This window comes from Amyelois transitella, chromosome 16 (assembly GCF_032362555.1).
Source record: "Amyelois transitella isolate CPQ chromosome 16, ilAmyTran1.1, whole genome shotgun sequence".
Lineage (NCBI taxonomy): Eukaryota > Metazoa > Arthropoda > Insecta > Lepidoptera > Pyralidae > Amyelois > Amyelois transitella.
Genome location: NC_083519.1, coordinates 10,221,360 through 10,248,550, shown reverse-complemented (window position 1 = coordinate 10,248,550; position 27,191 = coordinate 10,221,360). Strand labels below are relative to the sequence as shown.

The 27,191-nt window shown below is 36.8% G+C and overlaps 4 protein-coding genes across 7 annotated transcripts in view; 2 read left to right on the top strand and 2 right to left on the bottom strand.

Annotated features, from left to right (window-relative positions):
- Positions 1 to 1,961: 1,961 nt before the first annotated feature.
- LOC106129094 (cytochrome P450 6k1) lies at positions 1,962 to 9,104 on the top strand. Its single transcript, XM_060948659.1, has 7 exons — positions 1,962 to 2,123; positions 3,224 to 3,386; positions 5,022 to 5,222; positions 5,761 to 5,913; positions 6,471 to 6,655; positions 7,041 to 7,192; positions 8,844 to 9,104. The coding sequence occupies exons 2-7, from the start codon at positions 3,228 to 3,230 to the stop codon at positions 8,873 to 8,875; spliced, it is 882 nt and encodes a 293-aa protein (XP_060804642.1). The 5' UTR covers positions 1,962 to 2,123; positions 3,224 to 3,227; the 3' UTR covers positions 8,876 to 9,104.
- On the bottom strand, positions 9,074 to 18,299 carry LOC106129093 (mitochondrial-processing peptidase subunit beta). The gene is made up of 9 exons (XM_060948658.1): positions 17,971 to 18,299; positions 17,354 to 17,679; positions 13,965 to 14,194; positions 12,664 to 12,952; positions 12,077 to 12,204; positions 11,436 to 11,608; positions 10,835 to 10,954; positions 10,154 to 10,321; positions 9,074 to 9,180 (listed from the first exon to the last, which is right to left on the bottom strand). Exons 2-9 carry the CDS (start codon positions 17,546 to 17,548, stop codon positions 9,104 to 9,106), a joined length of 1,380 nt encoding a protein of 459 aa, XP_060804641.1. The 5' UTR covers positions 17,549 to 17,679; positions 17,971 to 18,299; the 3' UTR covers positions 9,074 to 9,103.
- Positions 18,300 to 22,213: 3,914 nt separating this feature from the next.
- Positions 22,214 to 24,321, top strand: LOC106129073 (kynureninase). Its single transcript, XM_013327514.2, has one exon. The coding sequence runs from the start codon at positions 22,264 to 22,266 to the stop codon at positions 23,545 to 23,547; it is 1,284 nt and encodes a 427-aa protein (XP_013182968.1). The 5' UTR covers positions 22,214 to 22,263; the 3' UTR covers positions 23,548 to 24,321.
- LOC106129104 (ATP-dependent Clp protease ATP-binding subunit clpX-like, mitochondrial) overlaps positions 24,057 to 27,191 on the bottom strand; it is a 43,699-nt gene continuing 40,564 nt past the window's right edge. For 2 of the 4 annotated variants that reach the window (XM_013327572.2, XM_013327571.2), the window contains exon 13: positions 24,057 to 25,991. In XM_013327572.2, coding sequence (XP_013183026.1) covers positions 25,990 to 25,991 — 2 coding nt within the window. In that variant the 3' untranslated portion in view covers positions 24,057 to 25,989. Of the gene's footprint in view, positions 25,992 to 26,637; positions 26,709 to 27,191 lie in introns of those variants that run through there. The other 2 variants (XM_013327569.2, XM_060948467.1) reach the window with 2 other exon arrangements.

The following is a 27,191-nucleotide window of genomic DNA, read 5'->3' as shown; positions in this document are numbered from 1 at the left end:
CTCTGTCTACCCCACAAAGGATATAGACGTGACCATATGTATGTATGTATGTAAACAGCATTTTAAGCTTAACGTAACCTTACAAGGCTGGTCGCTTGTGTTATAAATACGTAGGTACCTACTTACAAAATGCGATTCATATATGCTTAGTCATCAAAACATCATCATGTTTTACGGCTTGCCTTGGATCTGGACACAAATCTAAATGTAATTGACTTGGTAATTTATTATGTCGATCCAGTGTCTATCTATCAGAAACACGTGAATATGTTTAATACAAATCTTAATCTCAGTTATTTGATTAAGAAAGAGAATTCCTATAAGTATGTGTTTGCCCTTCACGCGTTATCGACTGAACCAATGTTCATTTGTTTATATTGATATAGTCACGACTATATCCCTTGCGGGGTAGACAGAGCCAAAATTCTTGAAGAGACTGGTAGGCCATGTTCAGCTGTTTGGCCCAATGATGGAATTAAGATTCAAACAGTGACAGGTGGCTAGCCCATCGCCTAAAACGAGAATCCCAAGTTTATAAGCCCATCCCTTAGTCGCCTCTTACGACATCCATGAATGTGATGGATTGGTCCTATTCTTTTTTATGTTGGCGCCGGGAACCACACGGCACATATTCATTTGTTTATAAATAAGTTGTATTAAGGTTGAATCCAGTTAATAACGAATTGTGAATAGAAGTTTTGCATAACAAAGAAAGAAAACTTAATAATAAAGTAACCAAATATGATGACATGTAGAACATCCACAGCATAGTGAAAAAAATGCCCCGTCAGCGAAGTCACGTGCAAGAGTTAGTCAATATTGTATAACAAGTCATTGCAGTAATCAGTTGTCTGCTCAGTGCTGTAATCTTCCGATCAGATCTCATAATGACAAACAAATCATGAATCTAAATTTTTCTGAGTACGCACTTATATCAAAACGAAAAAAAAAAACTTAAATGTAAAATGGCCAAGTTCGTTACAATGAGCTTCAAAAATAAAATGGATTATTTTTGAAATACCTGGTTTATATCGATAATTAAGCGGTTTTGATGCATCACTACGGTTATTTTCCAATGCTAACGGAATACCAGTAATCTCCTGGAAAAAGATCAAATAATTTTTTTCATCGTTACTAATTGCCACGTTTTTGCAATGTAACAAAGTAATTACAGCCGAGAAATTAACACATAGAAGCATTTCTTCTTTATCCCTTGTAGAGTAGATAGAGCCAACAGTCTTCAAAAGACTGAAAGGCAACTTTCGGCTGCATGACTTTATGATGGAATTGAGTTTCAAATAGTAACAGGTTGATAGCCCATCGCCTACATGAGGAATTCCAAGTATATAAGCCTATCCCTTAGTCGCCTTTTAAACATCCATGGTAAAGATATGAGTGGTTTTATTCTCAAGTACCGGAAACCACACGACGCCAAAAATTAACAGTTTCAGAATAATGTGAATTGCTTCAATTGCAATAATTAAATAGTCATTGGCTCGTGCCTAATATTGATCAGTTCCCAAGGAAAAATTCTACTTGATTTAAAATGCCTTCTCGTTTTAGAGTTTTTGGTACTCGTGATTTGCAATTCTATCGTTAAGCCAAATAGCTGAACGTGGCCATTCGGTCTTTTCAAGACTATTGGCTCTGTCTACCCCGCAATGGATATAGACGTGACCATATGTATGTATATGATTACGATGACGAGTATGATTTGCAAGTAGCATGGATGAAGAAATATTTTCTCCAATATTTTTATCCGTAGAACTCAAATTTTAAAAGTATATAAAATAACTTAAAGATAATTAATTACGTATAACAATTTGAATTGACACTCATAATATATAATGCGTGACGCTGCATAAATTAGTTTAATAAACATGTCATCGTAATAAAATTCTTCACTAACTTGGCTGTTTCACTACCGTGCTCCTAGATAAATTAAGATTTATATATACGTAAAGTTGTGACGATTTGTATGTGATTCTCAGCGTCACAAGTAACACATATGATAGCATTATAAAGTTATTGGATCTCAGTTTATAAATACTTAGTTATTATTAGTTTATTTGTGGTTATAACAATAAATTTAATTTAATTATACGGGTGGCATTTTCATACATGTAAGTAGTAAAAAAAATGTATATACCAACCTTTAATCATCTAATGCATTTTTAAAATAAAAATCACATGATAAATTAAAATGTACCTTCTTTGTTATCAATTAAGATTCTATCATTCTATCATTTAGCCGAAATAGCCATCCAGTCTTTTCAAGACTGTTGGCTCTGTCTACCCCGCAAGGGATATAGACGTGATTATATGTATGATATATTTAAATTACGTCACTTTATTCAGTCTTGATCACCAACAACTCTTCAAAATAATTTTGAGAATATTATCTATACTAACTAATATTATAAAGCTAAAGAATTTGTTTGTTTGTTTGAACGCGCTAATCTCAGGAATTACTACTGGTTCGAATTAAATTAAATTAATTTTTTTTTGTGTTGAATAGACCATTTATCGAGGAAGGCTTTAAGCTATATAACATCATGCTGCAACTATTAGGAGCGAATTAATAATGGAAAATGTGAACAAAACGGAGGAAATTATTCATCCTTGAGGACTTCAATGATGCCCAAAAAATTACTATTTCACGCGGACGAAGTCGCGGGCACAACTTTTAGTAAATAATATTCTCAAAATTATGTTGAAGAGTTGTTGGTGATCAAGACCAAATAAAGTGACGTAGTTGGCTCTGTCTACCCCACAAGGGATATAGACGTGATTATATGTATGTATGTATGTATGATATATTTGAATTACGTCAATTTCAATTTTGAATTCCGACCAGTAGTTGCTGAGATTAGCGCGTTCAAACAAAAAAACAAACTCTTCAGCTTTATAAAAATTTAGTATAGATAAATTATTATTATGTGTCGTGTGGTTCCCGGCACCAATACAAAAAAGAATAGGACCACTCCATCTCTTTCCCATGGATGTCGTAAAAGAAGACTAAGGGATAGGCTTACAAACATGGGATTCTTTTTTAGGCGACAGGCTAGCAACCTATCACTATTTGAATCTCAATTCTATCATTAAGCCAAATAGCTGAACGTGGCTTCTCAGTCTTTTCAAGACTGTTGGCTCTGTCTACGCCGTAAGGGATATAGACGTGATTTTATGTATGTATGTATAGATAAATTATTATCGTTTCCAGAAAAATGCTCGTGGTATTACTGGTAAGCACGCTCGCTTGCCTACTCGTCTGGCTTTACCTGCGATGGACTAAAGTGAAGACATATTGGGCCGCGAGGAATGTTCCTCACGAGCCACCCCATCCTATTTGGGGCAGCCTCACGTTTATGCTGCAGAAGAATGCGGTATGTATGTTACATTGATATAGTCACGTCTATATCCGTTGCGGGGTAGACAGAGCCAACAGTTTTGAATACTTATAATGTAAGCTGATCGAATTAAATAAATAATAAAATAAAAATATATGGGACAAATTACACAGATTGAGTTAGCCTCGGAGTAAGTTCGAGACTTGTGTTACGAGACACTAACTCAATGATACTATATTTTATAATAAATACTTATATAGATAAACATCCAAGAATCAGATCAATCAGAAAAAGTTCTTTTCTCAACATTGCCCCTCAACATTGCCCTAGCCGGGATTCGAACTCGGAACCTCCCGTGTCACAGATACAGATACAGCACAGCGTAGTACCGCTGCGCCACAGAGGCCGTCGAACAAACAAAGTTATAGTCACGTCTATGTCCCTTGCGGGGTAGACAGAGCCATCAGTCTTGAAAAGACTGAATGGCCACGTCCAACTTTTTGGCTTAATGATAGAATTGAGATTCAAATAGTGGCAGGTTGCTCGCCCATCGCCTAAAAATAATCCCAAGTTTGTAAGCCTATCCCTTAGTCGCCTTTTACGACATCCATGGGAAAGAGTGATCCTATTCTTTTTTATATTGGTGCCGGGAACCACACGGCACTTGAAGTTTGTATATAATTAGTAATTGATATGATCTTTGATGTCATTGCCTCTATATAACATTTCATTAGACAAAATCATTTAACTAGATCGTAGAATCATTGTGATGACTTGATAATTAGTTGCATTGTAATGGAACTAATGAGTTTATCTCCTCCAACTGTCATTGCAATAGCTATGATAAGAATTAAATTAGTTTTACTACACCATAAACATACTAAACCGAACATGATAACGATGAAAAACTATTTTTCCTTATTAATTAATTTGGACACTAAAATGTATGATTTGAAGGAAAATTTCTTGAAACTTATTTTCGCTGTTTTTTCTTTCCTTCATTAAAATCAATGTATTTCCTATTATAAGATTTGCACCATACTTCCCAAACTTACGATTTTCCTTATTTTTCATTTACACAAGTTTCGTATCCACTCAATTCCTATCTAGGTATATCTTGATGTTTCAAGTAACTATTAATGAATAATACAGGTATTAAACGCGCACGTAACGTACGAGTACCTTTAATTTTATTTTCTTTGATACCTGTATTATTTATTAATACTATAATGCAACGCGACATTTTAAAATCAGATAAATTCAGGTTTATTCTGGTCGAGTTCCTAACCGAATCCAAATTGTTCTTCATACAAATTTTCTATATCAATTTAAAATTGTCATTCATTAATTTTCGTTTACTCTTGACCTGACCCTTTACCAGGACGTCCTTAATTTGATCAAGATACGTTCGTCTAGTTCTCCCCACTTCAACCTTTCCCTTCACACTCTCCTGGTATATCTGCTTAGTCAACCTGCTTTCATTCATCCTTCCCACATAACCGAACCATCTCAACATATCCTTTTCTATTCCTGTAACTACATCTTCTTTCACATCACAACATTCCCTTATCACGCTGTTCCTTATCCGATCACTCAATTTCACACCCAACATACTCCTTAACGCTCTCATTTCCACTGCATTTATTCTGCTTTCGTGCTATTGTATTCCAGGGAATATGGATGAAAGAGATGTATTCCCGATTCTCCTCCCCCTACGTGGGTATCTGGCTGTTCTGGCGGCCGGCGCTCATCGTCAACTGTCCGGAGATCGGGAAGAGGATCCTGGTCAAAGACTCCGAGCTCTTCAGAGACAGGTTCCTGAGATCTGGAAGAAATGATCCCATTGGTGGGCTCAATATCTTCACTATTAATGTGAGTATCTTATATACTTAGGATTCCTCTTTTAGTCTATAGGCTAGCGACACTATTTGAATCTCAATTTTATCAATAAGCCAAACAGAGAATGAAGAGAACAGAGAAGAATTTTTCAATTCAAACCAGTATTTCATGAGATTAACGCGTTCAAACAAACAAACTCTTCAGCTTTATAATATTAGTATAGATAAAACATTTTTGACATCTTTCTACAATTCAAAACCCATTCGTTTTAAAAATTTTGTTACCTAGTCTTAGTTTGACGGTTCTCATCATGTCAATAATAATTAGGCGCTAATTGTTACCTACCATATTTATTTTGTTATTTTTTATATATATGTGTATATTTATTATATAGGTATATGTGTGTAAAAATTTTCAACATTTTTCAGCACTTATGCGAAAACATGTAAATGGTCTAATGTAGGTAACTAAATGAGATTTTGCACAACACATACCTATAGACTATATGTTTTCCAAATAAAATAAAATTAATAAATAAATCATGATACAACGATATAAATTATTATTTCAGGACCCTCTGTGGAGTTCGATAAGGAGACGCCTGACTCCAGTATTCACATCTTCGAAACTTAGATCGCTGCATGGTCTTCTGAGCACAAAGACTGCTCAGTTGGTGGAACGCATCCGCAATGATGTTAAAGCTGGTGAAACGGTTAATTTGAGAGTAAGTTTATCTTCATATACACACATATAGTCACGTCTATATCCCTTGCGGGGTAGACAGGGCCAACAGTCTTGAAAATACTGATAGGCCGCGTTCAGCTATTTGGCTTACTGATAGAATTGAGATTCAAATAGTGACAGGTTGCTAGCCCATCGCCTAAAAAAGAATCCCAAGTTTTGTAAGCATATCCCTTAGTCGCCTTTTACGACATTCATGGCAAAGAGATTGAGTGGTCCAATTCTTTTTTTGTACTGGTGCCGGAACCTATGACCTTTAGAATCATGTTACAATGATACGTGGTCACGGGGCGACTGTCAACTGTATTATTTTTATAAGTAGCGCCGTGTGGTTCCCGGCACAAATAAAAAATGACTAAGACCACTCTATCTCGTTTCCATGGATGTCGTCAAAGGCGACTGAGGGATGGGCTTAAAACATGGGATTCTTTTTATAGGTGTTGGGCTAGCAACCTGTCACTATTTGAACCTCAATTCTATCATTAAGCCAAATAGCTGAACGATGATAACATGTTTTTTAAAAACCATTTTACTTTTCAGATGACGTATTCAGATTTCACAACTGACGTGATTGGGATCGCCTCTTTTGGGGTAGACAGCGATGCTACCTCCAAAGGGGAGAGTCACATGAGGACGGTGACTAAAGACTTCATGAAGTTCAGCGTCTGGAGAGGAATGGCCTGGGCCTCCATATTTTTCTTTCCAGAGCTAGTTGATATCTTTGGGTAAGTGACAAGTTCTATTCTTCTCCTTTCATAATAAATTTGAGCATAAGGACTTTGTGCCGTGTGGTTCCCGGCACCAATAAAAAAAGAATAGGACCACTCCAATCTATTTCTCATGGATGTCGTAAAAGGCGACTAATAGATAGGCTTACAAACTTGAGATTCTTTTTTTAGGCGATGTGCTAGCAACCTGTCACTATTTGAATCTCAATTCCATCATTAAGCCAAATAACTGAGCGTGGCCATTCAGTCTTTTCAAAACTGTTGGCTCTGTCTACCCCGCAAGGGATAAAGACGTGACCATATGTATGTATGTATGTTCACATTCGTAACTGTTTATATATATTATATATATGTATGTATATATATATATTTCATTGACCAGGTTCACATTGTTCCCGAAGAGGGCAACGGATTACTTCCGCAAGGTGTTCCACTCCATCGCGAAGCAGAGGAGTGTTGAAGGAAGCAACAAAAAAGACCTGATGGATGCCCTGCTGAAGATACAGCAAGAAGCTAAGGAGACTGGTGAAGAAGGTACGTATTACTTCGTTGGTTTTGTAGTATATAGAATAGTATAGATTAGAATAGAATAGATTTATTTTCAAAATTATCACTTAGTGCCGTGTGGTTCCCGGCACCAATACAAAAAAGAATAGGACCACTCCATCTCTTTCCCATGGATGTCGTAAAAGGCGACTAAGGGATAGGCTTACAAACTTGAGATTCTTTTTTTAGGCGATAGGCTAGCAACTTGTCACTATTCGAATCTCAATTCTATCTTAAAGCCAAATAGCTGAACGTGGCCTATCAGTCCGCTCAGGACTGTTGGCTCTGTCTACCCCGCAAGGGATAAAGACGTGATTATATGTATGTATGTATGTATGTATTATCACTTATTGACGTCACATCACTTAAATCTAATTATAACTACTACCGCTTCCAAAGCGCATGTGTAGAAGAAGCGGCGGAACAAACTACACTGCAGCATTTTCATCGGATCTATATCAAAAGTTAGATCACAATGATGAAAAACTACATACATATTGTCACGTCTGTATCCCTTGCAGGGGAGACAGAGCCAACAGTCTTGATAAGACTGAATGGCCACGTCTGCTAGCCTATCCCTTAGTCGCCTTTAACGACATCCATGGGAAAGAGATGGAGTGGTCCTAATCTTTTTTTGTACTGGTGCCGGGAACCACACGGCACCGATACACTAATTATAAATATAAATTTTATTTTATTTCGGACCTTTAGAATCATGTTACAATGATACGTGGTCACGGGGCGACTGTCAACTGTATTTATTTTTATAAGTAGCGCCGTGTGGTTCCCGGCACCAATAAAAAATGACTAAGACCGCTCCATCTCGTTCCCATGGATGTTGTCAAAGGCGACTGAGGGATGGGCTTACAAAGATGGGATTTTTTTTATAGGTGATGGGCTAGCAACCTGTCACTATTTGAATCTCAATTCCATGACTTTCAATCTTTTCGAGACCGATGACTCTGTCTAGCCGGCAAGGAATATAGACGTGATTATATATATGTATTTGTGTAGTATGTAGTATATCTTAATGATGTACCATATTACTAAGATCATCCACCAGTTTTCTATGAGAAAATTATGATATTTTTTCACGGTTTTCATGCAAAGTTTAACTTCATACATACATACATATGATGACGTCTCCATCCCTTACGGGGTAGACAGAGCCAACAGTCTTGAAAAGACTGATAGGCCACGTTCAGCTGTTTGAGTTGATGATAGAATTGAGATTCAAATAGGGACGGGTTGCTAGCCCATCGCCTAAAAGAAGAATCCCAAGTTTACAAGCCTATCCCTTAATCGCCTTTTACGACATCCATGGGAACGAGATGGAGTGGTCCTACTCTTTTTTTAATGGTGCCGGGAACCACACGGCACAAATGATTTAATAAAAAAAAATTAGTCTCTACTGTCATTAGGTACCGTAGGTAGGTGGTACCTAGGCTTTCACTAAAATAGTGGTCCAAAGTAATTCTTATTTTGCTTAGTGCTACCCGTCAAAGAAATCTTTGTTTGTTTGTTTGTTTGTAATATCTTTATTGCATAGAAATTTACACAGTAACAAGAAAATAGTACATAATAAAAGAAGCAAATCACTTGCAATGGCGAACTTATCCCATGAAGGGATTTCTTCCAGAATATTTGTGGGAGGCCCTTGGCCATCAGTGAACTCCATATGACGATGAGTAAGCACTAATACGAGTAGAATAGTTAAATCTTCAATAATACGTTGTTTTCCAAAATATTTTCCCACGGATAATAAAGTACATTTATACAAAATCGGTTCAGCTGATTCGACGTGTGTGGACATTGATTGGCAAAAATTCAATAATATGAACAGTAACAAACTTCATTTTCATCATAAAAACATTTATTTACTTTAAAAATCAATAAACATTAAGTTCCACAAACTAGGAACCGGTCATGCGGCACTGCTCCTACGTCGCCCACTACTGCCACGGCCATACAGGGACCTGAAAATGGTAAACATACATACACACATACATATAATCACGTACGTACATACATATATACACACACACATACATGTGGGAGAAGTTTTGTTTTTTGTTTTTATTTAAATACCTTTTGTTAGCTGACCTCTTACTTTTTTTTTACGTTGGTAACATTAAGAAATAGAATAGTGAGTCTGTGGTACGATGTAAGACGTTATAACATGTGTTTTTAAGAACTCCAATAAAATATGAAGATTTACGATATAATTCCGCACTGTTTTACTTTCATTCCCACATACATATAATCACGTCTATATCCCTTGCGGGGTAGACAGAGCCAACAGTCTTGAAAATACTGATAGGCCACGTTCAGCTGTTTGGCTTAATAATAGAATTGAGATTCATATAAATTGACAGGTTGCTAGCCCATCGCCTAAATGAAGAATCCCAAGTTTATAAGCCGATCCCTTAATCGCCTTTTACGACGTCCATTGAAAAGCGATGGAGTATTCCTTTCTTTTCTCTATTACTGGGTTAAAATACACCAGAGGTCCCGGGTTCGAATCCCGGCCAGGGCATGATGAGAAACGAACTTTTTCTAATTGATCTGGGTCTTGGATGTTTATCTATATAAGTATTTATTATAAAATATAGTATCGTTGAGTTAGTATCTCGTAACACAAGTCTCGCACTTACTTCAAGGCTAACTCAATCTGTGTAATTTGTCCCGTATATCTTATATATAAAATTCTCGTGTCACAATGTTTGTCTCCGTACTCCTCCGAAACGGCTTTACTGATTTTAGTAGGTCTGAGAATCGGCTAACATTTATTTTTCATAGCCCTAAGTGTTAAGGGTTGTCCACACTTATTTTTTTAAACTAGAAATTACTTAAAAAATAGTTATATAGCAAAACAACGTTTGCCGGGACGGATAGTATTTATATATTTATTTAACAGGATCAAAAAAATCTACTTAAAAACTGACTCACTCATAGCAGCGATCTTCTTAGCTAAACAGCAAATGTCGTCATTAGACGTTGAATCAATAAGTCCGATGGAAATGCCACAGTTGTCCAAGTGGACATTGTTAGCCAGCTGTAGAGCCAGGCTTTCTGATGAGAGGATGCAGTTGTCCTCATTCAGAGTCATGTTCATTACTGAAAGGTGTTGAACAACATGATTGAGCAAAAAAAAACATACATACATATAATCACGTCTATATCCTTTGCGGGGTAGACAGAGCCAACAGTCTTGTAAAGACTGATAGGCCACGTTCAGCTGTTTGGCTTTAAGATAGAATTGTGATTCAAATAGTGACAGGTTGCTAGCCCATCGCCTAAAAGAAGAATCCCAAGTTTATAAGCCTACCCCATAGTCGCCTTTTACGATATCCATGGAAAAGAGATGGAGTGGTCCCATTCTTTTTTCTATTGGTGCCGGGAATCACAAGGCAAAAAAAACGTAGGACAAATTTAAAGTTTTCCAGAAAATTCTGAAGAATTTGCGCAATTCTTCCTACTTTCAGTCATTATCAGCTTAATATCACAAGGTGTGAAATAGCTGAACGTGGCCCATCAGTCTTTTCAAGACTGTTGGCTCTGTCTACCCCGCAAGGGAAATAGACGTGTGATATATATGTATGAAGTCATGTACGTGAATATGCCACTCACTAAGCCTCTTCTTTCCGATATCAATCTGCTTAAAGGTAAGGTCTCCGACGTTCGCGAGGAACTCTGCGGCCGCCACTGCCACGGAGGAAGCCAGGCCCGCGTGGGCTTTTGCCAATAGACCTGAATAAAGAGATATATTTTAGTCCAAACGTGTTGGAAGTGGAAAGCTTTGATCAAAACAAATGTCGAAATATTATATGACATCTAACGGGACCCATAGAATCGTGGATATTGAATTGAAAATTGAGTTAGTTAAGGTCAAGTGGTTGACTAAGCAGATATAAGTACAAGGAGAGTGTGGAGGGAAAGGTCGGAGTGGGAAGACGAACGTATCTTGATTAAATTAAGGACGTCCTGGTAAAGGGTCAGGTCAAAAGTACCCGAATGAATGTGGATGATGCGAAGGAAGTATGCAGAGATCGTGGCAAGTGGAAAGAGGTAGTCTCTGCCTACCACTCCGGGAAAGAGGCGTATTTTATGTATGTATGTTCATTTGACTTTTGACGCTTCACGCATCAGGTTGGCAGAGTTTACATCTTTCTACTAGTTACGTTCCATATAAATGTAGTTCAATTCTGATTGTCATTATAATGCAACTTACCAAAGATACCAGTATTGCTGTAAGATATATTGAACGCCCTGTACTCCGTGTAGGGGTCTGCCCCCACCATCATGCCGAGAGGGGGTTGTGGGGTGTTGTCCATGGCATGCTGGCCCATCGATACGTTACCAACGCCGCAGGCTGCAGCGATTATGGAGTATTTTATTAAAGTTCTGGAAGAATATGATCAAGAGTTGTCTCATTGAAGTAGCTTTTTTACGAGGTTTCGATTTTATGGGAATTTCCACAAAAGAGTAATATATGTTACTCATGAAGGTTGTGCCTGTTTCAGTACCAAACATCTTCAAAATCGATCCAGCACTGATGATGAAGAGAGGGATAAGTGTCATAGGCGACAGAACTTCAGGAAAGAGGCGTGCTTTTTAATAAAAGCATACGTGTTCAGGACCCAACCTGGTTAAGGTTTCCTTGTTTATTAAGCGAGGTCAAAGAAATTGCTCCATGTCATTACCCCAGTTCCAACTTCTGTAATCTAAAGACACGTACGTACTTGTAGGTTGACCTTCGATTCTATACTTAGGTGGATGCTACCAAAATAGGTATGACCCCCTGCACATTTCACTTCATCCACAGGTACCTCATTCTGAAACTCGTCGGTTTAGAAAACTAAAGGAACTCACGAAATATCACACGTGCCACACCCGGTTATGCCCAGGGCTATCCAGGTGTCACTGCAGCGGCCAAGGTCGTGGAATTCGAAGCCACCTCTTGCGCAGGATATCATTTCACAACGAGGGCTCGGCCGTTCCTTGAGACAAGAAAGATTACGACAAAAAAGTATGAATCTCAAGTCAATTAACGTTTCCTATGGTAGACTTTAACAATCTAAACTTAGGAAGAGAAGCAGCTGGTAAGAACTATGATTTTTCTTCACTATCAGATCAGCATGCGATGGCTAGGAACCGGCTCTTATTTGAAGCTCATTTCCATCATTTAGCCATACCTCTGTATGTTGGCTTGCAGTCTTTTCAAGACTCCATCTTCCCCATAAGGGATAAAGACTACATACATACATATATATAATCACGTCTATATCCCTTGCGGGGTAGACAGAGCCAACAGTCTTGAAAAAGCTGATAGGCCACGTTCAGCTATTTGGCTTTAAGATATAATTGAGATAGCTTTAAGAGAGAATTGGATAAAGACTAGCAGAAAAGTATTGCAGAATTTGCCCCTTTTAAACCACAGCTCAACCTCAAAAACTTACCCTTCTGCTCTCAATTTTCTCAGCCAACTTGAGCGTTTCCTCAAACGGTACTCCGATACTGGCCACAGTACACACATCAGTCCTAAAGTTTGTCTTCACGAAGCAATTCAGAGCGTCATCTGTCATGGCATCGATCCTCTCTTCCACGCAGAAGATAGAGTTTGATAAAGGTCCCGCCCACATTGCTTGTTGAAGGAGGTCCATTACTCTTTGTTCTGGCGGTATACGTTGTAAGTCTTCTTTTATCAAGGTTTTTCTGTCATCGATTTCCCATGGAGCGAAACAGCATCTATTGTAAAAGAAGGCAGATGATGAAGTGCAGACTGTTCCTATTAATGGTATCTTGGTATAATTATTAGTAGTTAGAAGGTAATACTTGAATTCAACAAAACTATATTATGTAGTCTAGCAGATAAACGAGTTATTCTGGCTTTTATAATACATACATATAGTTACGTCTATATCCCTTGCGGGGTAGACAGAGCCAACAGTCTTGAAAAGACTGACAGGCTACGTTCAGCTTTTTGGCTCGATGATAGAATTGAGATTCAAATAGGTTGCTAGCCCATCGCCTAAAAGAAGAATCCCAAGTTTATAAGCCTATACCTTAGTCGCCTTTTACGACATCCATGAGAACGAGATGGACACGGCTTTTATAATCAAACTAACTTTTACTCGCAGCTTCGTCCGCGCGAAATTAAGCGTCACCTAACCTAAGTGGATTGCGCGATCTGGTCTTCAATGTCTTAAAGAGTACCGGTAACTTAACGAGACTAGAATAGATAAGAATAGAATAGAATAGATTTATTTCCAAAATTGGATACAATGTATCACTTATTGACGTCGCATCACTTAAATCTAATTATAACTACTACCGCTTCCAAAGCGCATGTGTAGAAGAAGCGGCGGAACAAACTACACTGCAGCATTATCATCGGACGTCAATTTACAAATATATAGATAGATCTCTTAAATCTAAATCGTGTACGAATGCACATTGTCGACATTAAAAAAACATGAATGATTGATGACAATGGCGGATTGCTCCTGTATCTACATAACACCTAGCCTGGCGGAAGATCTTCTCTTTGGTGGCGGTCGAGCCGAATCATCACTCCTGCTACAACATAATGAAGTTGCAGTGGCGGATTGCGCCTTTACCTACCTTATAGCAGCATCCAGAAGATAATACTTCAGATTCGGATAACAAGTCGGCGGACAGCGTAACGTGAAGGATATGGTCTGCCGGTAACTTAACGAGACATGATGCAGTTTTAATAGCGGATTAATCCTATACCTACCTTGTAGCAGCATCCAGAAGATAATACTTCAGATCCGGATAACAAGTCGGCGGACAGCGTAACGTGAAGGATATGGTCTGCCGGTCGGAGGAGCACGTCAGACTGGCCCCCTGCTGCTGGAGGTGGCGGTTCTTGGCGTACGCTGTGTACGCGCAGCCGGTACAGGAAGCCGTGGCTCGGAGGAAGTGATTGGCGCCGATCTGGTCGTCTATCTCGTAACGGGACCCGGCCTGGTGTGAAAATGGACTTTATAAGTAATATGCCATTGACTTCAAAACGAACTTGAAGAAGAGATATGAAAATGGAGTTTATAATATGCCATTGACTTCAAAACGAACTTGAAGAAGTACTATCTCTCTTCATAACTTTGTTTATAATTATATATTTATTTAAATCAAGCTATTATAGCGGGTTACGTGCCGTGTGGCTCCCGGCACCGATACAAAAAAGAATAGGACCACTCCATCTCTTTCCCATGGATATCGTAAAAGGCGACTAAGGGGGTAAGCTTACAAACTTGGGATTCTTTTTTAGGCATTGGGTCTATCAACCTGTCACTATTTGAATCTCAATTCTATCATTAAACCAAATAGCTGAACGTGGCCATTCAGCCTTTTCAAGACTGTTGGCTCTGTCTACCCCGCGAGGGATATAGACGTGACCATATGTATGTATGTATGTATTATAGCGGGCAACATTGTAAGCTCTCCGCCGTTCCCAGCGCCGGCGTCGAGGAACACCCGCGTGACTCATTGAACAAGTCACAAACAGTTCTTCCGAGATAAAGAGGTGCCAGGAAATCAATTAACATATAATACATACATACATACATAAAATCACGCCTCTTTCCTGGAGTGGTAGGCAGAGACGACCTCTTTCCACTTGCCACGATCCCTGCATACTTCCTTCGTTTCATCCACATTCATAACTCTCTTCATGCAAGCTCGGCGGTTTCGGGTACTTTTGTTCTGACCCAACATATAATCACGTCTATATTATTACATTTAGGTATCACGGTGAGGATCTATTTATAAGTTACCATTCAAATAATTACACATGTGCCGTGTGGTTCACGGCATTTTAGAATAAAACTATTCCACAACCTATGGATGTAATAAAAGGCGACTTAGGGATAGGCTTGGGATTCTTCTTGTAGTAGGCGGTAGGCTAGCAACCTGTCACTGTTTGAATCTCAATTCCATCATTAAGCCATACAGCTGAACGTGGTCTTTCATTCTTTTTCGAGACTGTTAGCTCTATCTAACCCGCAAGGGATATAGACGTGATTATTCGTAATCTAGGCGTCACTTTTTTACTGCACCGATTATTGAGTACCTCGCCCATACTTAGTAAAGAATCGCTTTTGTGGCCATGAATTAGATCCGATTACTATTCAAAAATGGCAACCCAGATCTATCAAATGGTAAAATACTCGTAGCAACTTATCATATTGTAACACGAAAACGTTGCTCATATTTTTTCATAAGAGTCAATTTATCACAACAATGTATTCTCTGATGCCGTGTGGTTCCCGGCACCAATACAAAAAAGAATAGGACCACTCCATCTCTTTCCCATGGATGTCGTAAAAGCCGACTAAGGGATAGGCTTACAAACTTGGTATTATTTTTTAGGCGATGGGCTAGAAACCTGTCACTAGTTGAATCTCAATTCTATCATTAAGCCAAATAGCTGAACGTGGCCATTCAGTCTTTTCAAGACTGTTGGCTCTGTCTACCCCGCAAGGGATATAGACGTGATTATATGTATGAATGTATGTATTCTCTCGTCTACATTTCGTAAGTTTCGATAGTTGTGAAGTTGACGTTGTTGAAGCAAATGCTGCGGTGCAGTTTGTTACCGCTTTTTCGGCACCGACTTTTTGGAAGCGGCAGTTAAATTTTGTTTTTAGTAATTCATTTGACGTCAACCAATGTTGAGAAACAAAAAGATATGACAAGTATTAAGCGACTTTGAAGTGTCCCATAATAATTAATTTAAGATTTTCAATTTTGAATTGGAAAAGTAAAAGATTAAAGAAAAGAAGTGCCGTATGGTTCCCGGCACCAATACAAAAAAGAATACTCGTAGGACCACTCCATGTTTTTCCCAAGGATGTCGTAAAAGGCGACTAAGGGATAGGCTTACAAACTTGGGATTCTTTTTTTAGGCGACGGGTTAACAACCTGTCCATTGTCCTGACCATTTATCGAGGAAGGCTTTAGGCTATATAACATCACGCTGCAACTATAAAGAACGAAGAAATAATGAAAAATGTAAAAAAGGGGGAAAATTATTCACCCTTGAGGGCTTCAATGATGCCCAGAATAACTATTCCACGCGGACGGAGACGCGGGCACAGATAGATGATTATATTTCTTACACGATGTATAATTACACGTGATAATTATCTTGATTTACCTAACTATGTTTAAATGAATTTGTATGAGTGTCTTATAACAATAAATATTTATAAAACAAACATTATTTACGGCTTATTGCCAAGGAAACTACATTTTCTATTTGTACCGTATTGAAACATATGTAGTTCAGCACCTGTAGCATTTATTGAGCGAAAAATCGCTGTTTCGCTTTTTATTAAATAAATAAATACGGGAATGTAGACAATGTGCATTCGTCCACAATTTAGATTTAAGAGATCTATATTTGTAAATTGACGTCCGATAAAAATGCTGCAGTGTAGTTTGTTCCACCGATTCTTCTACACATGCGCTTTGGAAGCGGTAGTAGTATAATTTGAAAATAAATCTATTCTATTCTACTCTTTTACAATCTGGAAATTCCCACGGTAACGAAGTCCCACGCAAAAGCTTGTGTAATATAATTTTACGTGCAATAAAGGGTTTTATCTATCTATGTGTCACCGGAAATTAATATAGTTATACATATGTACATACATATGGTCAGGTTTATATCCCTTGTGGGGTAGACAGAGTCAACAGACTTGAAACGACTGATAGGCCACGTTCAGCTATTTGGCTTAATGATAGAACTGAGATTCAAATAGAGACAGGTTGCTAGCCCATCGCCTAAAAAAGAATCTCAAGTTTATAAGCCTATCCCTTAGTCGCCTTTTACGCTACCATGGGAAGAAGATGGTGTGGTCCTATGGTCTAAATATAGTTACATACATACATACATCACACGGTCACATCTATGTCCCTTGCGGTGTAGACAGAGCCAACAGACTCGAAAAGACTGATAGGCCACGTTCAGCTATTTGGCTTAATGATAGAACTGAGATTCAAATTGTGACAGGTTGCTAGCCCATCGCCTAGAAAAGAATCCCAAGTTTGTAAGCCTATCCCTTAGTCGCCTTTTACGCTACCATGGGGAGAAGATGGAGTGGTCCTATGGTCTAAAGTTACCTGAAACATAATGGTGCATGCGGCCATATAAGATCCCCCGGGTTTAGCTGCGGCCACCCGGATTCCGTTCATGAGCTCAGACCTTTGGACCTCCATCGGTCCATAGTCCGGCTTGGGATAACACACCGCATAGCAACTCTTGGCTGTGGAGAACCCTCGCGGCAATATTTTGGACACGGTCAAGATTTTGTTCATTGTAAAAAAAATTGTTTCGGCTTTTTTGATTGTGTCATGACAATGTCAATAAGTAAAGGTTATAATTTTTTTGAATTTTTAAGGCAGAGACTAACATCACTCTAAATTTCATGTTTCCTACAAGGTACCTACTTATGATGGTAAAACGATAATCTCATGATTTTTTCGGCCTACACCTTCTAATATCGTAAAATGCGACTAAGGGACAGGCTTTTAGACATGGGATTCTTATTTTTAGACGATGTATTAGCAACGTGTCACTATTGAATCTCTAAAACAGCTGAACGTGGCCTTTAAGTCTTTTCAAGACTGTTGGCTCTGTCTGCCCCGCAAGAGATATAGACGTGATTATATGTACGGATCACGGTCAATGCACTAGGTGAAACCAATATACTTTTTTTATAAGTCGACATTCATAGTACCTATCCACACCACATAATTATTACTCGATAACCACACTGTTTGACAAATAGAAAGTGTTATTGTTGAAATTATCGCTAAAACACTACAATAAAATTTAGATAACAAACAATATCTGTTTGCCTACACAAGGAAATCATAATGTCAAATTGTTTTATTACTGGCATTAGAAGTATCAAACTTCTTTTTAGGTTACAGGGCGTAGCTAAACTGTCAAGCCGTCGTGTAGAGCTAATTTTATGTCAGAATTATAAACTTGAGATTCTTCTTCTAAGCGCTAGGGTAATCTGTCAATATCTGAATCTTTATTCTATCATAAAGCCATTCAGCTGAATCTGGCCATCGAGTATTTCCGTGACGACTATACCTTAATACCTGATATATGTATAGGGAGACTGGGGATACTTGATCCCCAGGGAGACTTGATCCCTTGTCAATAAATCGATAAGCACACGGTATTTTTATTTTAAAGACTGGCAATACTGTTGCTTTCACTCATTGTCTATGGCTGAACGTAAATTTGACGGTTCACAATTGACAACTTCAGAGCAGTGGTGCCATTTTGTTTTCGGCAGGTGAAAATATTTTTCTGTGAGTATTTAAATCATTATCTATAGTTATTATTAATTAAAAATTAGTAACCACGTTCTAAATACTAGAAAAGTTGTTTATTGAAGTTTGTATTGATGAGTTTTTCATCTTATTACCGCTTTATTTCTTTAACAAAAATATGGTTTTTGAAAAAATCAGTTCCGGGTACACTTGATCCCTGCGAGCGCGGGGAGAGTTGATCCCGGGATCAAGTGTCCCCTATATTTGGTTAGGTATAGATAGCTCAGTATTTTCACTTGTTTTAGATGGAAGAAAAATATTAACGTATATTACGTATAAAGAGGGCGCTAAGAAACCATACCCATAGACAAAACAAAACTTCAATTAGCGGTTAAAGAGATCTTGAAAGGAAATACTATCAAAGGAACTGCAAAACTTTATGATGTGCCTTTGATGGCACTAAGAAGATACGCCAGGAAACAACAACGACAGCCAGATGTTAAATTTCCCTATAATGATGTAAATCATTGCGATAATAAAAATAAGACAAAAAGTTTTAGTAGGTACGCATTTAGTAAGGATTGTGATTATTATGACTCAATTTATCTTTAAGTAACCACATAGAGGTCTAAAATAATATAACCATTGTAAGTGTTGATTTTTGTTATGTTTATATGATTAAATAAACAATAAACAATATTTATATTGTAAAATGCATTATTATTATTTTATAATGACGTAGGTACACTTGTTCCCCTATAATCAAATCTAACCTACACAGGGATCAAGTCTCCCAGCATGGGGACACTTGATCCTTTTGTAATGTCGTAGTAAATTTAAAAAAAAAAGTACTAATTAATAATTAATTCCATAATCTGATAATGTACAAAGTTAGATGAATAGTTTTTCTAGGTAGTCACCAAAAATTTTCTGAAAGCCATTACTATAGACTAAGATATGAGCAATAAACTAAAATGGGGATCAAGTATCCCCAGTCTCCCCTATGTGTGTAGTCACGGGTCATTTGTTATCTACCTAAGCATACCTACTAATTTTGACACAATTTTCAGTGAATAGATTTCAAATTCAAAAATGTATTCATATTTTTGGGATATTTCATATCACTTAATAATTCTCATGTCTTTTGGTTTCACAACATTGGTTGACGTCAACTGAATAACAAAAAAAAAACATTTTATTTCCAGATTCATAAGGGCACAATGTTACAAAGTTTGCGAATTTAATGGCTACAAAATCTCTTTAGTTTTTAATAACTCGCCCCCTATGAATTCAAGGAAGGCTGACGTATCATGTTACGCCTCGCGTACCCAACGGTATACACCGAATCTTGATTTTGTTTTGTAAATAAAATAAAAAACTGTCTTGAGTAGTCATACAAGTAGAACTAGTAATATTTATTTTATTTATTTATTTAAACTTTATTGCACTAAAACAAAAATGTACAAAAGGAGGACTTAATGCCGTTTGGCATTCTCTACCAGTCAACCAGCTGACCAAACAGAGAAAACTTTAAGTAGGTGGTGCGATAAAGTGCACATGCATACTGACAAAATACATAGATTCCAAAAAAGAAAAAATATTTCCCTTCTCGTTGTCACGTTTAGGAGAAACGTCGCAAGTAAGGATGATGGCTATGATAGATACGAGTATATCTAGAGTTATTCGATGATTTTTTTTAAATAACCCATCATCCAATGACAATGTTCATTGGAATAGAGTTTTACAAGTTTTAAGAGTATTTTTTAAAGTTTTTTTTAAATAACCCATCATCCAATGACAATGTTCATTGGAATAGAGTTTCACAAGTTTTAAGAGTGCGTAGGTTTAGCTTTAGACACGAGATCTAGCAACGAGTAGCCGCCTGAGGATAGCGAGCTACTTGTTAAGCGCTGTAGTAGACCAAAGGCGAAGGTCCAAGGGTCTCGCGCACTTCTTTAGGGCGATGAAGAGGGTGCAGAGAAGATCACTTCAGAACGACGTCACAACGTTCCTGGTTTATTGAATTTCTTGCCTGCTTCGAAGCCGCTCCCAATGTTGTGTCACTAAAACTCAAATTTTAAGACCTGCCTGACATTTACCTCAGATCCCACGAGGTTAATAAAGGAACTGGTACTGAATACTGCTAGATACAAAAAAGGGATGTCAGGGCAAAAACAAAGGCTATCCAAGTGGCCATATGTACTGGGCCAGTAAAAGGCCATAAAGGCCTCCTAGTCTTAAGAATAATCTGGATTTTACTTTTATGCCTTCTTGTACAATGTCGGACGAATTGCGAAAGTGACGAAATACAGCATGAGACAAGTAGGAGATGTTGTCTAGTTAAGACAAGAGACGTGATAATAATGCGACGTATTAAGATAATGCCGAAATACGTAAAATGACGAGCTGTCAACTAAACCCTTAGTCCAGGAGAAGCCAAGGGTGCGCCTTTGACCAGGATCCTGGAGTGGGTAGATCACGCTTTTTCACAAAAAGACTCCCATCAGATCTCAGCAACCTTTTGCAGGTAAACCTGACGGTAATCCTCAAGGTCCCTGGAAATGTGAAGGCAACATTTGCAGGGGAACCCCTGCACCCTTCTTTCGCTTCATCCATATTCTCTCTCTCTCAAGCTCGTCGATTTCGGATATTTATGATAAGACCTATCGACAGGACGTTCCCGATTAGATCAAACTACGTTCATCTTTAAAAAAAACACATAGTTTTTTATTGATTGTTGTGAACTATTTAGGTGCACAACCTAAGTAATTATGTTTTTATCTACTTTTCTAACTTCAAATAAAAATACCCATTCGACTGCATAGGAATTTGTATAATTTCATAATATTAACCGATTTTATTACATTTCCTTTAATACATTCCACCTTTTCACAACATGGATAAAACTGGGCTTATCCCTAAGTGGGATCTCTTCCAGCGAACCTGACAATAAGAATATTAATGTATTTGTCATGTATATGAAAATTGCAATTAGTAACAAGCGTAACCGTATACCTCCAGCGAAGATAATAACGCACAAGAAGCAACAACCTATCACTTTTATTGTTTTATGATCTTAGCACGCGTATCTGTGAGAACTAAGGGTAACCAACTAACTTGAATCAGGAAAAGTTACGATAATTTCTTCCTTCAAAAATATCTCATTAGCAGTTGCTTAGCCTAAAAATATATAGTAGCCTAATAATTTGGTGGACTGAAAGTTAGTACACGGTGTGAATTTTTTGGTTAATTTGACAAAATAAATTTAAAAAAAATTGGTAACTGGTCCCGTTCACAAATGTCTTTGACCATAGACTTTTATTCACGAGATGTCCCATTTCGGGTATAAAATTTCGACTACAAATGAGACAACAATTAACGGTACTTCTTTCTTTTTCTATGTAACTAAGGACGTGGTGGATTTTACTATAATCCAAACGCATAAAATACATAAGGTACAGACACTCGAGTCAGTCCCAATTTTGCACAAAAATATACCTACGTTATCAGTCCTAAAATTTTTGAAATCACTAAATAAATCTTTATGTCACTCATAAAAATTCTTTATGGTGACACTACACGAATTCCTAATATTAATTACCCTTTTATAACACGAAGACGACAAATTATAACAAGATAAGCGTGTAATTATGAACTTGAACGATAAACAGACTCCATTGTATTTAAACCATCTGCTCTTTCATCTAGATCTCAAATGATTTAGACCGTGCAGACACGCCACTATGGACAATAAATTCGAAAGCGGACCAGATTACCCGAAACTTTTAGATAACAATGACCCTTTAGGTCATTATCGAAACAGATTTTACCTGAAGAAAGAATCAATATACATGTGTGGCAACTCCTTAGGATTAGCTTCCAAAGACGCAGAGGAGTCATTGTTAAATGCTATAGAACATTGGAAGGAGAATGGAATCAAGATTTGGAATGTGGAGAACAATAAATATTACTTATACTCATCATATTTAGCCCGTTTGATGGCGCCTCTAGTAGGAGTGGGCGAAGATGAAATTGCTGTCATAGAATGTACTACAACAGTTATTCATCAAGCGATTAGCACTTTTTATAAACCAACGAAAGATAAATACAAGATATTGGTCGATGATATAAACTTTCCAACAGATCGATACGCAGTCGACAGTCAAGTGAGACTTCACGGATATGAGCCGAAAGATGCTGTGAAAGTAGTGAAGAGTTTCGATGGAAAATATATGAAAGAAGATGACATTATAGACGCGATGAGTCCGGAAGTAGCTCTGATTCTACTACCTACAGTCTATTACAGAACTGCCCAAATAATAGACATGGAGAAAGTGACTAACGCTGCAAAAGAACGAGGGATTATTATAGGATGGGACTTGTGTCATGCAATTGGAGCATTAGATATGAATGTAAAGGCTTTAGATGCAGATTTTGCCGTTTGGTGTAACTATAAATATTTAAATGGAGGTCCAGGAGCTGCTGCTGCGTTATATATTAACAGGAAGCATTTTGACCTACTGCCTGGTATGGCTGGATGGTATGGCAACAAGCCAGAAACTCAATTTAATCTGAAACAGGAATTTGAACACCAAAAAAACGCTAGCGGCTGGCAAATTGGCACGCCATCTGTATTTTCAATGGCAGCAATGGAAGGGGCTTTAAGAATGTTCAATGAAGCTGGTATGTCAAACATTAGAAAGAAATCTTTGCATATAACGAAGTATATGATGTATTTGGTGGAAGAAAAGCTTGGAAAATTTGGATTTGTTATTGGAAATTTGAGGAATGATTCTCAAAGAGGTGGTCATATTTGTTTGGAGCACGATGAGGGTTATAGAATCAGCATGGCATTGAAGTCTCGTGGGGTGGTGTCTGATTTCAGAGATCCCAATGTCATAAGGTTGACTCCGACAGCGCTGTACACAAGTTATGTTGAGGTTTACAGAGTGATAGACATTTTAAAAGAGATTATGAAGAGTGAGAGCTATTTGGAATTCGGACTGAAGAGAGATTACGTTGTTTGAATAAATTTTTTTGTAAGTCAATTATAATATTGACTCATGTCAGGTAGATTTTCTAGATAACAAATGATTTTTAGCTTTTGAAACCCTTTAGCCTGAAACCTTTTTAACGTAGTATGTCCTTTGACCGGAGCATCGCTCGCATGGTAAATTCAAGGTATAACGTACCCTATATTATCTGAAAGTGTAGTTTATTTCTGTGACAATATTATAGTAATAAAAAGAAGTAGGTGTTTTAAAAGGCTGCATTTTTTTACTTGCAGATGAATATTAGTTATCAAAGTCACATGAAAATAATACCTTCAGTATTTTTAGTGTGTCGTATACTTGCTCTTAGGGAACGCACTCCATGATGTAGTCATACTTACTCTTTGTGATTTACACCATAGTAACAGTTGCTATGTATATATTGATATTAAATAATTCAAAATGTAAAAAGGTTAAAATGTATTAATAAATTTTATTTAACATAGTGTTAGAGGAAATAGATTATTTTTGAATAAAACAGTTAATGTTTTTAATGTTTTATTTGAAAATAGGCTTAAACTATTTACGCCAGTTGCAATGTGATTAAAAAACGTCTAAATTTATCATCAGCGTCACATCAACAATAAATAAATTTCTGCTATCACATCGGGCCCTTGTATCAAATACAATGCTCACTAATTCTTCTATTTCCTTTTAATCACACCACAACTTTACATTTATAAATAAAAAATATTCTTGTAAAATAATAATTAACAAATGTCAAAACGTCAATTGCAGCTAGAGATAAAACTTTTGGTAATAAAAAAGAAATCCTGAAAATACATTTTTTTTATTTCTTTATTTTCGTGTAATTCTTCGTACTTACAACTTAGACAAGAAAAACAAACCTAATTTATTTAGACCTTAACATTAAGAAATTGTTTTCTATTATATTTATTCATTATTTACAGTAATTTACATCACAAGAGCAATGTTGTATGGTGGTCGGGGACGATACAACATTTTTTATTCTCATAATTATTTTCAACATAAGCTAATGCAAGGAACTACAATTAAGATCACGTTTTTTCTGAAACTATATCTACGAATAATGTACAACTTAAGGGGCAAATTGAAATTCGCGTTATAAATCATACAATGGTGTGGGAAGGCATAGACGAACGTATCTTGATCAAATTATGGACGTCCTGGCAAAGGGTCGGGTCAAGAGTGCCCGAAACCGCCGAGCTTGCATGAAGAGAGTTATGAATGTGGATGAAGCGAAAGAAGTATGCAGAGATCGTGGCAAGTGGAAAGATGTAGTCTCTGCCTACCCCTCCGGGAAAAAGGCGTGATTTTATGTATGTATGTATTTAATTGTACCAATGAAATTTTTCAACCACATTTTTTTTATATTCATATGGAGGATATGACCCTCCTTAATATTTAGGTATATTAAGTCTAAAAATAACCGAGGTTATGTAATGGTGAACGTTTCTATAACTAAAGTATATTTCCATTTTCAATTTTTCTCATGTTATTAATTAGTTAAACAAAACATTTGTCTGACTCGAAATTTTGTACACGTGTTACTTACATGTACTTCGGTTATCAGAAGAATGAGAAAAATGCTGTTTATCTCAATATTATCATGTAGATTTCTTTAAGAACGCACTTTAAGTCTAATAAATTTAAAAATAACTCCAAACAAAATTTAAAAAATTCTATTTTCCAATGAATTTACTACAATTTTTTGTTTTATCTGTAAAAAAAAACATGTTTACGAAAATAGAATCGGAGTAACATTATTTTATTAATTTATTAGAGACCAAACATGTTTATTTTTTTAACAATATTATATTTATAAACAGATTATTTTTAAAGATTTTAACACAAAATTAAATTGATGGAACTTCAACTGCAATATTGTTGCTCAATAAAGTAATATATATTTTTTATATTTTCATTATTTTGCATTCGATCAGAAAGGGTTTAGTCTAACCAATTTTAGTGAGAAAATCTTTTAATTTTTTTTTCTTTACTATACAGCTGTGAAAACGTTCAACGTCAAAATTAACAACTAAATAATCTGTCATTACAGAGAATTAAGAAACCTTGTTTCCTAAAGAATTTCCAATTTCTAAGTAGACTTAGTACCTACATCATCGAGTGTATTTAACTCGACCTTGGACAAGAGCCATAACATTTATTTTCCAAATATTAACATAACATTTTATGTATGCATTATTATTTTTTTTTGTCATAAACATTTGGCATTTTTTTTCTAAATTAAAACGCATGATTCGATGACTAATTTTTTTTTGTTGCAATGATAATTCAAATCTTTATTACAAGCTCAAATTCGTATTCAAGGTCTACAATACTAAAATGCGTGTGTGTATGTTTGTTACCACCATACCTGTGCTCGTTCACAGCGCGTACTGAGTGACAGTTGGTTCATTTACACTAGTCTCGACACTCTGTGAAAGAAAAAGCCAGTATTATTATCAGTATTCATACATAGAATAGATTTATTTTCAAAATTGGATACAAGGTATCACTTATTGACGTCACATCACTTATATCTAATTATAACTACTACCGCTTCCAAAGCGCATGTGTAGAAGAATATATATAACTACGTCTATATCCCCTGGGGGGAGACAGAAACAGCTGTCTTGAAAAGGATGATAGGCCTTCTATGACCATTTATCAATTATTATCGTAATATAAAGTACTAGTTCATATCAAAATGCATAATTCGAAAACGAATCTGAATTATACAGCTACATACATACATACATATAATCAGGTCTATATCCCTCGCGGGGTAGACAGAGCCAACAGACAATACTGATAGGCCACTTTCAGTTGTTTGGCTTGCTGATATAATTGAGGATTCAATAAAAGTGACAGGTTACTAGCCAGTCGCCTAAACAAGGAATCCTAAGGTTATAAGCCTTACTTATCACTAAGTCGCCTTTTACGACATCCATGGCAAAGGGATGCAGTGGTCCTATTCTTTTTTCAATTGGTGCCGGGAACCACACACCATATTATATTATATAACATAAAAATTATTATTTCTACTTTAAAAACCTTCGTATACATTTTTTAAGTACTAACATTCAGAAATGATAACCGTTCGATGTCCGCGGTCCAAAAATGGTTGTTTTTATGCATGCATCTGTTAAATTCTGTAACGGACGAACAAAAATAAAAGTAAACTTTAAAATAAATGCCCTAAATTGGGACTAAATTAGGCTAACCCCATTGTAATATGATAATAGATTGTCAGCCGAATGATTCCAAATATATTCGTATCAACTCATGAACATATATATGTATATATTTTTGTCCATTATTGTCATCAATGTATATTGCCGTGCCATGTGGTGTGGACCACTCCACATCTTTTCCATAGATGTCTTAAAAAGCGACTAAGGGAAAGGCTAAGAAACTTGGGATTCATTTTGTAGGCGAAGGGCTAGCAACCTGTTACTTTAGGAATCTCATAATGGTATATATGTGTATAGTGTGTATACCTTTTGACTACACATAGTCAAAAGGCGGACCCTGGGTCCTGAAACACTTTTGTGGAGGGTGCAATCAGTATATATATATATTTATATTTATATATAAGTGTGTGTGTGTATATGTATGTATGTGTATCAGTATCG